We start from the raw sequence: 14,068 nt of genomic DNA, 5'->3' as shown, positions 1-14,068 counted from the left end.
CAGAAGAGCCTTGTGGGTTGCATGACAGGAGGAGACGCTGGCGTGCAGGAGGGGAGCTGGCCTGGATCTGACACCACTCTCCCTCCCTGGGACGCAAGATCTGGGGGCAGCAATGGGGAGATTCTCAGGGACCCCAGGCCTGGTCTCTGGAAACTCCTGGGTGTGAATGGAGTGTTGCGGGAGGAGATCGTGACCAATGAAGTAGCAACACTAGCAGAACCCACAACACACCCAGATGTGCCTGTTCCACGCCTGCAAAGCCCTGAGCCTGCAGCAGGACAGCATGGCTGCTCCCAGGGCCACCAAGGTCCAAGGACAGAGCAGGTGGGAGGGGCTTGGTGCAGAGGACACCTGTTTGTGCATGTGGAGGGGCGCCCAGCCCAGAAAGAGGGGCACCCTGTATTACAGGTGAAGGATGTGAGGAGCCGGTCTGAAAGGGAGCAGCCTGGTCCTCAGTGGGGGCAGCCAGGGTCAGACTCATTGGGGCCGGCCCCGCCCTCCCTGAGCTGGGCATGTCCCCTGGGAGGGAGCGTTGGGCCGGCACAGGGTGGTCTGAGAGGAACCGGATGGACAGTCAGTGGGACAGAGGGGCATCCCCTCAGGGACAAACTCTACCAGCTGGGGCTCAGGTCACACTTGAGCCTGGAACACAAAGTCCCCTGTTCATCGAGGCTGGGGGTAGAGAGGACCCCTTCCTGAGGCGGGCACACCCTGCATCTCTGCTCCCAGGCCATCCTGGCTGCCCTGCTGGGAGCCTCTCTGTTCTCCTCTGTGTAATGGGTGGACAAAGGCTCTGAGTCCAGTTCCTTCCCTTACAGGGTGGCTCCTAAGGGGAGCTCAGCTCACGTTGGTCCCGCCCTGCCCTTCCTCTCAGGGCAGAGTCTCCCTCCTGGCTCAGCCCCGCAGGTCCCTGCACTGGGCCCGGCCATGCCCTGCACTGGCGGCCGCAGGAGAGTCAGGGATGGGCACCCGGGGCCTGTCCTGTGGGGGCTCCGTGTCCTGTGCCCGGACCCTCCTCAGGTAGGAGCACCTGTCCTCTCACCTGCGCTCTCGCCTCCTGCCTGGCTGTGCCGTGCTGCCCAGGGTGACCCCACCTCCTGGGACCTCACTGGCCCAGGTCAGTCCAGGGAGGGCCTTGGTCAGAACAGAGAAATCAAAACCTAACTTGCCCCTGAGGGCACAGGATGAGACATTTGGACAGAAAAGTTCTATTACTCCATAGGGTGCCATGAGTGGCCTGAGTTTAGGGAAGGGGAGGGGCACAGCAGAACCAGCTCAGCAGGTTCCAGATGCTCTGTTGACATACAAGGCACCTCAGTCCTTGAAAGCGTCCCAGAGAGGACGGGCCATGACCAGCAGAGAAGGTGAAGGAGCTGATACATGGAGGACAACCCAGCACCAACTGGCAGGTACCACCCGCCCCTGGAGCAGCCCTGCTTCTGAGCCCTTCCTCCTGGCTCCCAGAAGGGACTTATCTTCTCCTCAGAGAACCCTCTGCTTCTCCTGTCCCTCCTGATGGCCCTTCTATGTCCAGGATCCCTCAGCTGATGCCCAGTTGGCCTGTCCTACCCGCCTCCCCTAAGACACTGGCTAGTCTCTGAGGGTCACCCTTGAGGGTCCTTGTTTCTCCTCTCCCTCTGTCTCCCACAAAATTTATTCTTTCTGCTCTGAAGTGAGGCCCTTGGACAGTGATGGCGAACCTATGACACGCGTGTCAGAGGTGACACGTGAACTCATTTTTTTGGTTGATTTTTCTTTGTTAAATGGCATTTAAATATATAAAATAAAGATAAAAAATATAAATCTTTGTTTTACTATGGTTGCAAATATCAAAAAATTTCTATATGTGACACGGCATCAGAGTTAAGTTAGGTTTTTTCAAAATGCTGACACGCTGAGCTCAAAAGATTCGCCATCACTGCCCTAAGTCATGTTCAGGTTTATGTTTTGGTTTTTGTAAAGGACACGATGGTTTTCATGATGAGAAGGGAAATGTCATGAGTTATTTGAGAAGACTAGTTTTGCTTCTCTTTTCTGGGATGGGGCCACCCTTTCCCCTGATGCACCATGTGGCTGAGGTTAACCCAGAAGAGCAGAGGAAACAGCGTCACTGAGCTGCACCTGGCAGGGCTGGGTCAGCGGGACGAGGGCAGGACCGTGCTGCCAGGAGAGGCCACGTCAGAGCTTGAGCCCCTGCACTGCTCCCGGGGGGACCCTGACAAAAGGACTGGACTGACTCAACCAGGCGCCCCCGAAGGGATCAGTGGGAGGTTAGGTGTCCCAGCTAAGTGAGTGGACGCCCATCCTCTGTGGGTCTGGCTGGGATGTGGGTGCAGAGGGGAGGAGAACGGGGTGATCCCCAGAGGAGCCCCATGCCTTGGGTTCCTCCTACCTGTGCCCACAGACCCCAAATGGATGCAATCACCTTCAAGGACAATTTTGGTATCACATGGCCGAATGAAACATACCTGTGCTATGAGGTGGAGGTCCGGGTGGGCGACGCCTGGGCCCCAGTGGAGGGGCTCCAGGGCTTCCTGCGCAACCAGGTGAGCGAGCACAGCAGGCAGGGCCCCCGGGATACTCGGGGAGAAGGTTCCCATGCCTGTGGGGTGTCCTCTGAGCAATGTCCCTTGGCCCCCAGCTGCTGTGGCGTTGCCCAGAGGCAGAGAGGACGGACTCTGCTGTGATTGACAGCTTGGAGCCCCACATCAGAAAGCAGTCACAGTGTCCCAGGGCCTGGGCCCACCAGCCCAGTGTCAGCACAGCCTCCAGGGTCAGCCTGTCCCTCCTGCTGTGCCTCTGAGGAGGGGTCAGGCCAGAGGGAAAGGCACCTGGACAAAGGGACAGTTCTCCCCTGGCCCTGCCCTGGCCGCCTCTGGCCAGAGAGCCAGAGCTCCCCCTTGGTGCTCCCTCCAGTCACTCCTGGGAGAGCCTGGAGGTGCTGTCCCCACAAGTGCATTGCCAGCTGCACGTAGCCCAGGACGCCTCCTGGGTCCCCAGGTACCATCCTCTGCCACCAGGACTCTGCGCTAGCTCCCTAGGCCTGACTTCTCCTCCTCCCTGAGCCCCTGGTTGAAAATCCTTCCCTGGGCAGGTGGGCTAATCTCCATAACCCTGGGAGCCCAGCAGCGACCCTCATCCCGTGTCTCCCGCACCTCTGCCTCGGTGCCCTCACCCCTTCTTCCCGCAGAGTTGTGTTACCCTTGGGCGCAGCACAGGGGGAAGCCCAGAGTAGAAGCGTGTGGAGGTGTTGGTGCACAGGCGGGAGCTGGAGGTAGGGGAGCAGAGGGAGAGCTCCCCTGCCTGGAGGAAGCACCCACCCCTGTGGCATCAGGCCCAGGACCATGGGGCTCAGCTGCCACCTCCCTCTGTCCTCAGCTATTTATTTATTTATATTTTGTTACTTATTTAAATGACTTTTATTAATTCCAGAGAGGAAGTGAGAGAGATAGAAACATCAGTGATGAGAGAGAATCATTGGTTGGCTGCCTCCTGCACGTGCCCTACTGGGAATCAAGCCTGCAGTCTGGGCCTGGGCCCTGACCAGGAATGGAACCAGTGACCTGTTTGTGGATGGGTCACTGCTAAACCCACTGAGACACACTGGCTGGGCTGCCCTCAGCTCTTTGTTCTCCTGCAGGGCCTGACTAGGTGCAGCTCCTGAAAGCATAGGCTTTGGGCACCCAATAGAGGCTCTCTTGGAACTCTGTACCAAGGTGAATCACATGGAGCCCAGATCTGTGTTCTCAGTGGTTAGAGCGTCAGCCTGTACAGCCAGGGGCCAGGGCTAGGATTCCAGGTCAAGGGCACTTATCTCAGTTGCAGCTTTGATCCCTGGCCCAGGGTGGTGGAGAGTGGGGTAGGCAACCTGTTGATGTGTCTCTCCCAAGTTGATGTTTCTCTCTCTCTGTCCCCTCCTCCATCCCTCCACCTTTTCTCTAAAGGTAAATGGAAAAAATTTCCCCAGGTGAGGATTTGAAAAAAGAACCATGTTTAAAGCAATAGTTTAAAAAATCAAATCTAGCCCTGACCGGTTTGGCTCAGTGGATAGAGCGTCGGTCTGCGGATTGAAGGGTTCCAGGTTCGGTTCCAGTCAAGGGCATGTACCTTGGTTACAGGCGCATCCCTAGTGTGGGCTGTGCAGGAGGCTGCTGATCAATGTTTCTCTCTCATTGTTGTTTCTAACTCTTTATCCCTCTCCCTTCCTCTCTGTAAAAAATCAATAAAATATATTATTAAAAAGTGAAACCTAATGCAAATTCCATAGTGAATGAAGTATCAACAGGCTAAGTGAAGACTGATCAGTTACAGAGCCATGGGAGTCATGGTTTGCTGATATAGAACAGTCCTCACTGCTGATCTGGTCTTTGTAAATGCTGATATTATGTGATTCGTGAGTCACCTTACCTTTGACCATGTAGATCAGGGGCCCTCGAACTTTTTAAACAGGGGTCCAGTTCACTGTCCCTCAGACCATTGGAGGGCCAGACTATAGCTTAAAAAAATCTATGAACAAATTCCTATGCACACTGCACATATCTTATTTTGAAGTAAAAAAACAAAACGGGAACAAATACAATATTTGTATCTGCATGTGGCCCGCGGGCCATAGTTTGAGGACCCCTGGTGCAGATCCTGCATTGAAATAGCGTTCATCCTTACGCTGAGCTGGGGCCCTTCAATCCTGTGCTGGAGGCCAGTGCCTCACCTGCCTCTGGCTGGTGCCACCCTCCCCTGTTCACAGCAAGTGACAGGTCCCTCTTCTCCCCGCTCTGTGCTCAGGGTGCTAACACACACTGGGAACCCCGTCATGCAGAGTTGTGCTTCCTGGATCGGGTCCGTTCTTGGCACCTGGATGAGGGGAAGCAGTACAGACTCACCTGCTACATCTCCTGGAGCCCCTGCCCTGACTGTGCCCAGAAACTGGTGGAATTCCTGGGCGAGAACAGCCATGTGAGGCTGCGCATCTTCGCTGCTCGCATCTATAAAAAATCCGATGGATATAAGAACATCTATACCAAACCTTATACATATGAGGATGGGCTGCGCAAGCTGCGGGACGCTGGGGCCCAACTCGCCATCATGACCCGCAATGGTCAGCAGGGACTCCTGAGGGTGGGAGGTGGGCGGGCAGAGAGGCTGGGAAATGGCTACACAGAGGGGGCAGGAGGAGAATCCAGGTGGAGATGCCTGTCAGCTGCCTGCAGGGGGGCTGCTGGGTCTGGAGAGGATGGAGTCCCCTGGAGGAGAGAGTTCAGGGGAGAGAGGGGGTCCTGGGAAGGGGGGAGGTGGGTCCCTGTGCCATCAGGACCCAGGTCTTCCTGGTAGAAGGGGAGGGGCTGCCTCAGATTCCAGTGGAAGAAAGAATTTGAGGGATGAGCTCAGTGCCTTGGGAGGAGAGAGAAAGGGGGCAGGGAGATCCTGATGGCGAGGGTGTGTCCCTAGAGTCAGAGACCTGGGCCCTCCCTGCTCTAGAAGGAGCTCACCTTTCCCTCCCTGTTCCCATAGAGCTCCAGCACTGCTGGGACACCTTCGTGGACAACCGGGGCCAGCCGTTCGAGCCCGAGATTGAACTGTTAGAAAGCATAGGAGCCCAATGTAAGAAGCTGGAGAACATTCTCAGGGTGAGGTTCCTCCCTCCTGCTCCCCCCTCCTCTTCTCTCCCTGGGCCTGTCTCCTACTCTGGGTCACCTGCTCCCTCCTGGGCCCCAGCTCCATCCCTCCCCTCAGGTCTCAGGAGTCCCTCTGCTTTCTCCCCTCCTGCGCCCCTTTTCCTTCCCCTCCTGTGACTGCCCCAGACTCTGCTCTGTTCACCTTCCCACCTGCCTCACTCCCTGCTTCCTCCACCTCCTCCTTCTCCATCCAGAATCAGGGAAACTGAAGGATGGACTCAGCAGGGGGTCTTCTGGTGAAAGATGCATCAAACACTTTCTTCAAGAAATGAAAACGTATCACGTGCCGCATCTCCAACCTGATCCACAGAAACCAGCAAAAGGCAACGAATGGGCTCATAGGGAATTTTTAAAAGATCTGATTGATTTACTTTTCATTTAAAATCTATGATATGTTCCAAATGCACACCAGTAACATTCTATTCATTACTATCAGAATCATTTTTTCCTTTTAGGGAAATGATTATTTTTGTTATTGATTTTAAATCCAAAACAATAAAATGAAAGATTAAGAATCTCCATAAAATGTCTTTTCCTCTGTAAGTGTGTCATGAAGTCCAAATTGTTCAAGAAACACCTGCAAAGTGCAAAGGGCTTTCCCTTTTGTGGGGACCTTTATGGGAGGGCCGTGGTCACACGAATTCCTACGGGTCAAGAAAAAGTCAATCATGTTTATAGGATGAGAGGAGCCGGCCTGAAAGGGAGCAGCCTGGTCCTCAGTGCGGGCGGCCAGAGTCAGACTCCATGGGGCTGGCCACGCCCTCCCTGAGCTGGGCACGTCCCCTGGGAGGGAGCGTGGGGCCCGCACAGGGTGGTCTGAGGGGAGCCAGATGGACAGTCAGTGGGACAGAGGGGCATCCCCTCGGGGACAAACTCTACCATCTGGGGCTCAGGTCACACTTGAGCCTGGAACACAAAGTCCCCCGTTCCTTGCGGCTGGGAGTGGAGAGGACGAGCGGTGCCCCTTCCTGAGGCGGGCACACCCTGCATCCTCTGCTCCCAGGCCATCCTGGCCCAGCCCTGCTGGGAGCCTCTCTGTTCTCCTCTGTGTAATGGGCGGACAAAGGCTCCGAGTCCAGATCCTTCCATTCAGGGTGGCTCGTAAGGGGAGCTCAGCTCACGTTGGTCCCGCCCTGTCCTTCCTCTCAGGACGGAGTCTCCCTCCTGGCCTGGAGGGGCTGAAAGGCAGGTTGTGTCTAGAAGAGGGGAGCGTGGGGGAGGCAGCACCAGCCTCTCTCCTCTGCACAGTGTCCCAGGCCCACGGTTCCCCGGTCTCAGCTCCCGTGCTGTCTTCTGTGGTCTCCTCTGGACCCTGAGGGCTGCTCACCTCCAATGTCACTCTCCTCCGCAATGGACATGGGAAAGAGGAGGGGCCCTACCCCCAGCTTCTGCGCCTGTGCATCCTTTCAGGGCACGGTTGTCGTTACTCTGAGCAGGATGGCCGGTGGGAAACCCACGAATTCACTGTTTCTGCCGGCAACTCCTTTGGAGACTCCAGTGACCTGCACTGGGGACAGGAGAGCCTGGAGGGACACAAAGGCAAAGCCCTGACACAGGCGCTTAGAGCTCATTTTCCTGGCCTCTCGAGGGAGAGGGGATGAGGCTGGTCGGTGGGGCAGGAACAGGGCAAAGGGCAGGAGGAGCGCTGGCCACCGCTTCCAGTCCTGCATCCTCCCTGCCCCCCCCCACCCCAGCCTGCGATGTCTGTTCCCCAAGACAATACATGGTGGGTGTCACTTAGCTGATGGCATTGTCGTGCTCTGGTGAGGTGGCTTTTAAACTACATTTTTATTGATTTCAGAGAGTAATGAAGAGGGAGGGAGAGATAGAGACTTCAATGCTGAGACTTCAATGCTGATTGATCAGCTGCCTCCTGCACGCCCCACACTGGGGATCAAGCCTGCAACCTGGGCATGTGCCCCGACTGGGAATGAAACCATGACCTCCTGGCTCATAGGCCGATGCTCAACCACTGAGCCACGTGGGCCAGGCAGGCTGTTTCTTTGAGAGCCTGGTGGCCACGCATCCTGTGTGAGTCCTGAGTCCTGGTGTCACAGGGCAGTGGACGAGGTGGGCGTCACAATTCACCCCTCTTCCATGTAGCTGATAAGACTGTGATTTTAAACCTGCTCCCTCCTCACTGCAGAAAATGTGCAAGATCAGGGAAGTAAAAGCTATAGTCCAACCAGCACACAATACACTAGCATGTAACTTAATAGTAAGTCAGGGCGTTTGCCCTGTCATTCCAGACTCTACAAACACTCACTCTAGAGTGCGAGGACAATTTCAATTTGCCAGTACCACTGGGAGAAGCGTGTACATGACCCTCAATTTGAAACTTAAACAAGGGTTCAATGAGGGCCCCCAGCCACGTGCAGAGCTGGGGAGGGTGGCGGATGGCTGGTGACACTTGTCCTGGACGAGGCCGGACAGGTTGTTGGGGTGTGTTGTGTGTTTTTCTCCTTCTCACAGCACCATCAGCCTCCAGGGAGCGTCAGCTGAGTCCACAGATACAATACTGAATGGAAGAAGTCACATCTCAATGGAGTCATGTTGTTTCATTCCACTTCTATGAGGTGCAAAGTCAGGCAGAAACCAACCTGTGGTAATGGAAGTGCTCACACGGGTTCCCTGTGGAGGGGGGACAGCTGGGGGGGACAGGAGGGACTCCCATCTGGGGTTCTGGACATCGCCCGCCTCAGTCTGGGTGATGTTGTACCACCTGGGAACCTAGGACCTTGCACTCACCTGTAAGTTACACCCAGTGACACAGTGAACGAACAGAGGAGCGCTACACAGCTTACACTTCCAAGAAGGAGACGTTTTCCGAAAGGGCATAGAGCACCATGTCCCAAATGAGCTCACAGATGAGAAGGCAAATCAGTCCAGGCGGGTTCACCAGGATTGCTCTTGGCTCTGTTGTTGTTTTCATGAGAAAAGAAGTCTAACATCTTAAACCATTTAAATCCAAATGACAGGTTAGAAGTGGTCGAAAGTGAAACCCGGGAAGAAGAAATGAGGAAGTGAAACAGTCCTTGCAACATAACAACTAGAGGAGCTGTGTCAGCGACTGCCGTGGAGCGTGTGGTATGAGCCAGGGACTACACAGCACCTGCAGGTGAGTGTGATTGGGAGCCTCGCTGATGACGAAGGTGGAGTTGCCATTCGGGGGGAGGGCGGGGGGAGGCAGCACCAATTCAGTTGATGTCGGCAACTGGATGAGATGTGTCATCTCCAAGGGGAAACGAGACTGACCCCTCTCCTGCTCCACTGCTCCCTTCAGACTCTCTTAGCCCCAGCTAATGACCCCCCAGCAGAAAGGACCCCTCACTTTCACCTCTACATCTAGAAACCTCCCTCCTTTTGTACTTCCCTCCACCATGACATAACCCCCTGGGGGTGTGGAGCCCCCTGCACCTTACTCATATTTGTGCCCCCAGTGACTTGGATCAAGCCTCCACATAGTGGGTGCTCAATATTAATCAAGAACTGAACAAATAAAGAGATGGGGAGGTACTTTGTGTTCAAAGTACTTGTTTCTCGCCAAAACCGGTTTGGCTCAGTAGATAGAGCTTTGGCCTGCGGACTGAAAGGTCCCAGGTTCAATTCCGGTCAAGGGCATGTACCTGGATTGTGGGCACATCCCCAGTGGGAGATGTGCAGGAGGCAGCTGATTGATGTGTCTCTCACATCAATGTTTCTAACTCTCTATCTCTCCCCCTTCCTTTCTGTAAAAAATCAATAAAATATATTTTAAATAAATAAATAAAACAAGTGCTTGTTTCTCTGCAGAAGAAGGAGATTAGGGAAGGGTGGGGCAGGGGGTGCTGAGAGAGAGACTATAAACTTTCCCATGAGATACCTCTGTATTTTGTGACTTCTTTCATTAGGCAAAGACTTCCTAAATCGTTGAACACGAATCAAGTCACTGCAGAAGGAGAGGCTTCCAGGTGGACAAAGGCAGGGAGAGGCAAGTCCAGGCTGCCAGGGCCATGTCCACGTGGGCAGCTCCTTCCCCCAATGGCTGCTCTTCTCCGCCCTCCCTTCTCCGGGTCTTCTCCAGCAGGGCCCTGCCCCACCCTCTCTCTGGTCTCCATCCCTCCAGGGCCAGTACCCTCCCTGCTGAGACCCCCAAATGTGCTTCTCTGAGCCCCAGCCCTGAGGCTCCTGGCCTGGGCTTTGTACATCGCCCGGATTCTGTCCTGCATGGGTTGCCACACCAGCTGGTCTCGCCTTCGCAGAAGCTCCTGGGCCTGCAGTATTTCCGGTCACTGCCACAAGGAAGGGTGTTCTCCTTGGAATTCTGTACCCGGGTGTCAGGGCAGCCCTTGTGTGCGCTCACCTTTCGGAATGTCACCTGGAGATGACCTGAAAGGAGCCAAATGGACTCAATGGTTCACAAAACACACAGAGAGAATATGCTGATTTCAGATCTTACAACCAAAGGACAGGTACCCTGCACAGTTACGAGGACACTGTCGTCTCTGAGAACATTCTCTTGACCCTTAATTCCTGCTCACTGATCATTTCTATTAAAACTACAACGTATACTAGCAACGTCTAAATTAGTCTAATTTTGCCACTAAAATGACACATTCAGTAACTTTCTGATAATGTGGGAGATGAGAGGGGTCTGGGAATGAAGCCGCCCTCAAGTCATTGAAGAAACTCAGAAGGGAGACTCCTGACGGGAGCCACACGATTCCACACCGTCCGGAGCAGCCCGCTCCCAGAGAGCGAAAACCTTTCTCAAAATCTCTGAGTCTCTCTGGCTTCTGGACACAAGTGCTGGTCATTGGGTTTCAGCATTTAACACACATGTTAACGCCTCGTGTCCGTCATCAGTGGAAACAGGCCTTTCTCCTGCTTCGTGATCCCCACGGCCACCTGCACCGCATTCCGGCCCCATCGCCTGCAGTTCCTCTCGCCGCCGCCTGCGCTTATTTTATCCGGTTACAGGGCAAAGGAGGTGACACAGGGATACCCGGCTGGAGTGGCTCCGTGGTTTAGTATCAACCTATGAACCAGGAGGTCACGTGCCTAGGCTGCGGGCTCCATCCCCATTGTGGTGCGTGCAGGAGGCAGCCGATCTGTGATTCTCTCTTTCATTGATGTTTCTATCTCTCTCTCCCTCTGCCTTCCTCTCTGAAATCAATAAAAATATAAACATATTTTAAATAACACAGGGAAGCCGTGGTGCAGCCCTATGTGGACACGGAGCTGGGCAGGCTGCCCGCACACTGGCGCAGCCACACCTGTGCCAGCCGGCCCGTCAGAGCCCCGCTTGCTGTGGGAAGGATGCCCGGAGCTGCCAAGCATCACGCCCCACGGTGTGAATTAGTATCTGCCCGCGTGGCCTGCCCCCTGGGGGCTGGGGGACAGCAGTCACAGGACAGCCAGGCCCTTCTCTCACACAATCACAGCGATGGGTGCTGTGCAGGGAGTGGGGAAATGGTCGCACAGGTGCGCTTGGGTACAGGGTGTGTGGATGCTCTTTACATGCACCTTTCTGTGTGTGTGCTCCAAAGGAAATAAAACCTTTAAACAAATAAAAATAACATGAAAACAGTCACCATCTCCAGGAGGTTAGATGGATCCTTTGCTGCCTCAACTTCCCTTTGCTTTGCAAATTGCTTACAATGAGTGGGTGTTGGTTTGATGATCACAGACATTTTTAAGGGGGAAAAGGCCTCTTGAAGCCATCAGTTCTGCTCAGGGCCTCTGGGGTGGAACTAGAGGCAAGCACCCCACCCGCTGTGCGTCCCCTCCTCAGTCTACAGTCCCTATGAAGGTTCCGGGGCTTCTCTGGGCTGATGCTCACGGTGTCTGTCAGGAGAACTTCTCTGACCCTCGGTGTGACGCAGAGAGAAGTGTGTGCGGTCACAGTGCTCTGGGAAGAGACCAGTTTGCATTGCTTATTCACATTCACAGAATCTCCCCCAAATCCTTTGCTGGTGACGGTAAGAACCTCCACATATGCCCTGTGCTGCGTTTATGGCACAGGACCTCGTTATCAAAACAGTGGGACCAAGTTTCCTGAAGTGTAACAGCCCTCCTGTCTTTCTTTCCTCTTTTCTTTAAATATATTTGTATTGATATCGGAGAAGAAGCGAGAGGGAGAGAGATAGAAACATCCATGATGAGAGAAAATTTTTGACCGGCTGCCTCCTGCAGGCCCCACACTGGGGACAAAGCCCGCAACCCAGGCTTGTGCCCTTGACAGGAATCGAACCCGGGACCCTTCAATCTGCAGGCTGAGGTTCTATGCGCGGAGCCAAACCAGCGTGGGGGATGGTCAGCCGCCCTCATTTCTAACAACAATCGTATTTTTAAAGATCTTGGTTCTGCTCAGCTTCACACAGGCGGCTCCTGATTTTCCCTGGACGCCAGGCTCCCAGTAAACCCGCCCTCGGGGCACAGCCAGGCTTTTGCTGGGCTCCATCCTCCCTCCAACCACACAGCCCTAAGCAGTGGCACCTCCTCCTCCCGCTGCTGTTCCGGCCGCCACCCGAGGGGGGCGGTGGCGAGTCGGGTCGTAAGTGAGGCTCAGAGAGTGCCCGGCGGTCCCCGGGCTGCGAGTCCGCTCTCTCAGCAGCTGTGGTCCCTGCATCCATTCCGCCCGCAGCTCTCCTCCCCTGCAGACCCTACCCCCTCCCCCCCGCCCCGTCCTCTTGGGGCACCTCCACTGCCGCCTGCACAGAGCGAGGTCGGCAAGACAAAGGGGACACTCAACGGCCTGCACAGCCGCCCCCGCTGAGAAAGGCTCGCGCCCCGCGCACAAGAAGATGCCAACACTCAGCGGCCTGCACAGCAGCGCCGCCCCCGGAGATGCTGAATATTACACAGATCCTCGCCCTTTCATCACCAGGGGAGACTGTAGGCCCAACAGTAGCTTCCCTGGGTGTTTTGTTTCTTTAATACTTTGGGGATTATTTTTGTTGAAAATCCGAACCAACACAGGGTTTGCTGAGAATATTCCCCATTTTTGGTGTGTGATTGGGAATCAAAAAAATGAAAGAATGGCGACTCAGTAATGAGAGCTTGAAAATACACGTGTCCTCCAATGTGACGGAGGCCTTGGGGATGGGGACAGGCAGGCCCGCAGGGTCTGCTGGGTGCTGGTCAAGGGGGGGCTCTCAGGGAGCGAAACTGGCCCCGGGGTCCCTGTTCCTCATTCACGTGGGCACCTGCCTGTCCCGGGCAGAACAAGCCGTCCCCGAGGTCCCCGTGGCTGCGTCACTGGCACCTGTTTCCTGCCTGTGCTCCTGTCCGCGGTGGGCCAGGGAGGCGGTCTGACCGGGGCCCCCACTGGGCCACCGCCCAGCGGCTTGGCAGGGGCCGGGGCGGCTCTTAAAGCTCTGCCTGAAGGCTGTGTCACTTTTGCTCACATTCCATTGGCCAAAGCTAATGGCAAGGGTGCCGGAAAGTGGGCTCCACCATGGCCCCAAGGAAGGAGAACCCCATGTTCCCGAGCAGCCCCCCCGCCCTCCATCCCCATCACATCCTGCTGGGGTACCGGTCAGAGCCAGTACTGAGCCCGGGGAAGGCAAGAGGAGTGACCACGGGCAGGAGGCCACGTCCGTCGATGTTCCTGGGTCTTTTCTGTCCTCCTCCCCGTGAGAAGGTAGAGGTCACCCTGGAGGAAGCTGGCCTCAGTGTCCCAGCCCAGCACAGCTGTGCGCCTGTGCTCCCTACAGCCTCCTGCAGGCCGATGGCAAAGCAAAAGGCTCCTGTGCAAAGGCGAGACCTGAAGGAAAAAGACTGAGGACAAAGTGTTCATGGCCTCCCAATCCTGCTATGTTTTTTTCAAGGACTTGCCTGCTCTTACCCATCTGCCTCTTACCTCTCCCCCCGTGTCTGTCTCTCTCACCAAAACTGCCTTTGTAAGGCTTCAGCATCAAGAGTAAAAATAAAACCTTAAAAGCTACCAGTTAGACGAGATGTATTGCCTAGAAAGGAGCGAGAATCACACGCACAGAGCTTACAAGTTGTTTTTGTTTGTTATGTTTAAAGTTTTGTGGTTCCTATTATGTTGCATTCTATCTCCAGTTCACAAAAATGGATCAATAGTAGCAAATAGATGCAGTGATGAAAATAGCAGCATAACTCCTCAGAGGAGCACCATAAACAAAATGAATAAACAGTTCTCCAGTGTAACTATGAAATAAGAAACTGCACATTGTAGGAAATACGAATTCTTGGGTAACGATTTTATGCATGTAGCCATAAATGCACATTGTGTTCAATGAGAGCCCGGCCGATGTGGCTCAGTGGTTGAGCATTGACTTATGGTTTGATTCCTGGTCAGGCCACATGCATGGGTTGTGGGCTTGATCCCCAGTAGGGGGTATGCAGTAGGCAGCCAATAGATGATTCTCTCTCATCACTGATGTTTC

General features: G+C 54.8%; 1 protein-coding gene across 1 annotated transcript; it reads left to right on the top strand.

The window, feature by feature from the left end:
- The first annotated feature begins 961 nt into the window (after window positions 1-961).
- LOC139006537 (DNA dC->dU-editing enzyme APOBEC-3G-like) lies at window positions 962-6,102 on the top strand. The gene is made up of 5 exons (XM_070408856.1): window positions 962-1,020; window positions 2,405-2,546; window positions 4,783-5,095; window positions 5,509-5,624; window positions 5,867-6,102. Exons 1-5 carry the CDS (start codon window positions 962-964, stop codon window positions 5,879-5,881), a joined length of 645 nt encoding a protein of 214 aa, XP_070264957.1. The 3' UTR covers window positions 5,882-6,102.
- Window positions 6,103-14,068: the final 7,966 nt, after the last annotated feature.

This window comes from Myotis yumanensis, unplaced genomic scaffold (genome assembly GCF_028538775.1).
Source record: "Myotis yumanensis isolate MYYU_CA2020_CCGP unplaced genomic scaffold, mMyoYum1.0.hap1 SCAF_3, whole genome shotgun sequence".
Taxonomy (NCBI): domain Eukaryota; kingdom Metazoa; phylum Chordata; class Mammalia; order Chiroptera; family Vespertilionidae; genus Myotis; species Myotis yumanensis.
This window is presented reverse-complemented; position numbering and strand designations above follow the sequence as displayed.

Excerpts from the sequence above, each read along its gene's own strand:
- LOC139006537 (XM_070408856.1), top strand. The coding sequence starts at position 962 with ATGGGCACCCGGGGCCTGTCCTGTGGGGGCTCCGTGTCCTGTGCCCGG. Across the intron at positions 1,021-2,404 it reads TGTGCCCGGACCCTCCTCAG|ACCCCAAATGGATGCAATCA; the intron begins GTAGGAGCACCT and ends CTGTGCCCACAG. Across the intron at positions 5,096-5,508 it reads CGCCATCATGACCCGCAATG|AGCTCCAGCACTGCTGGGAC; the intron begins GTCAGCAGGGAC and ends CTGTTCCCATAG.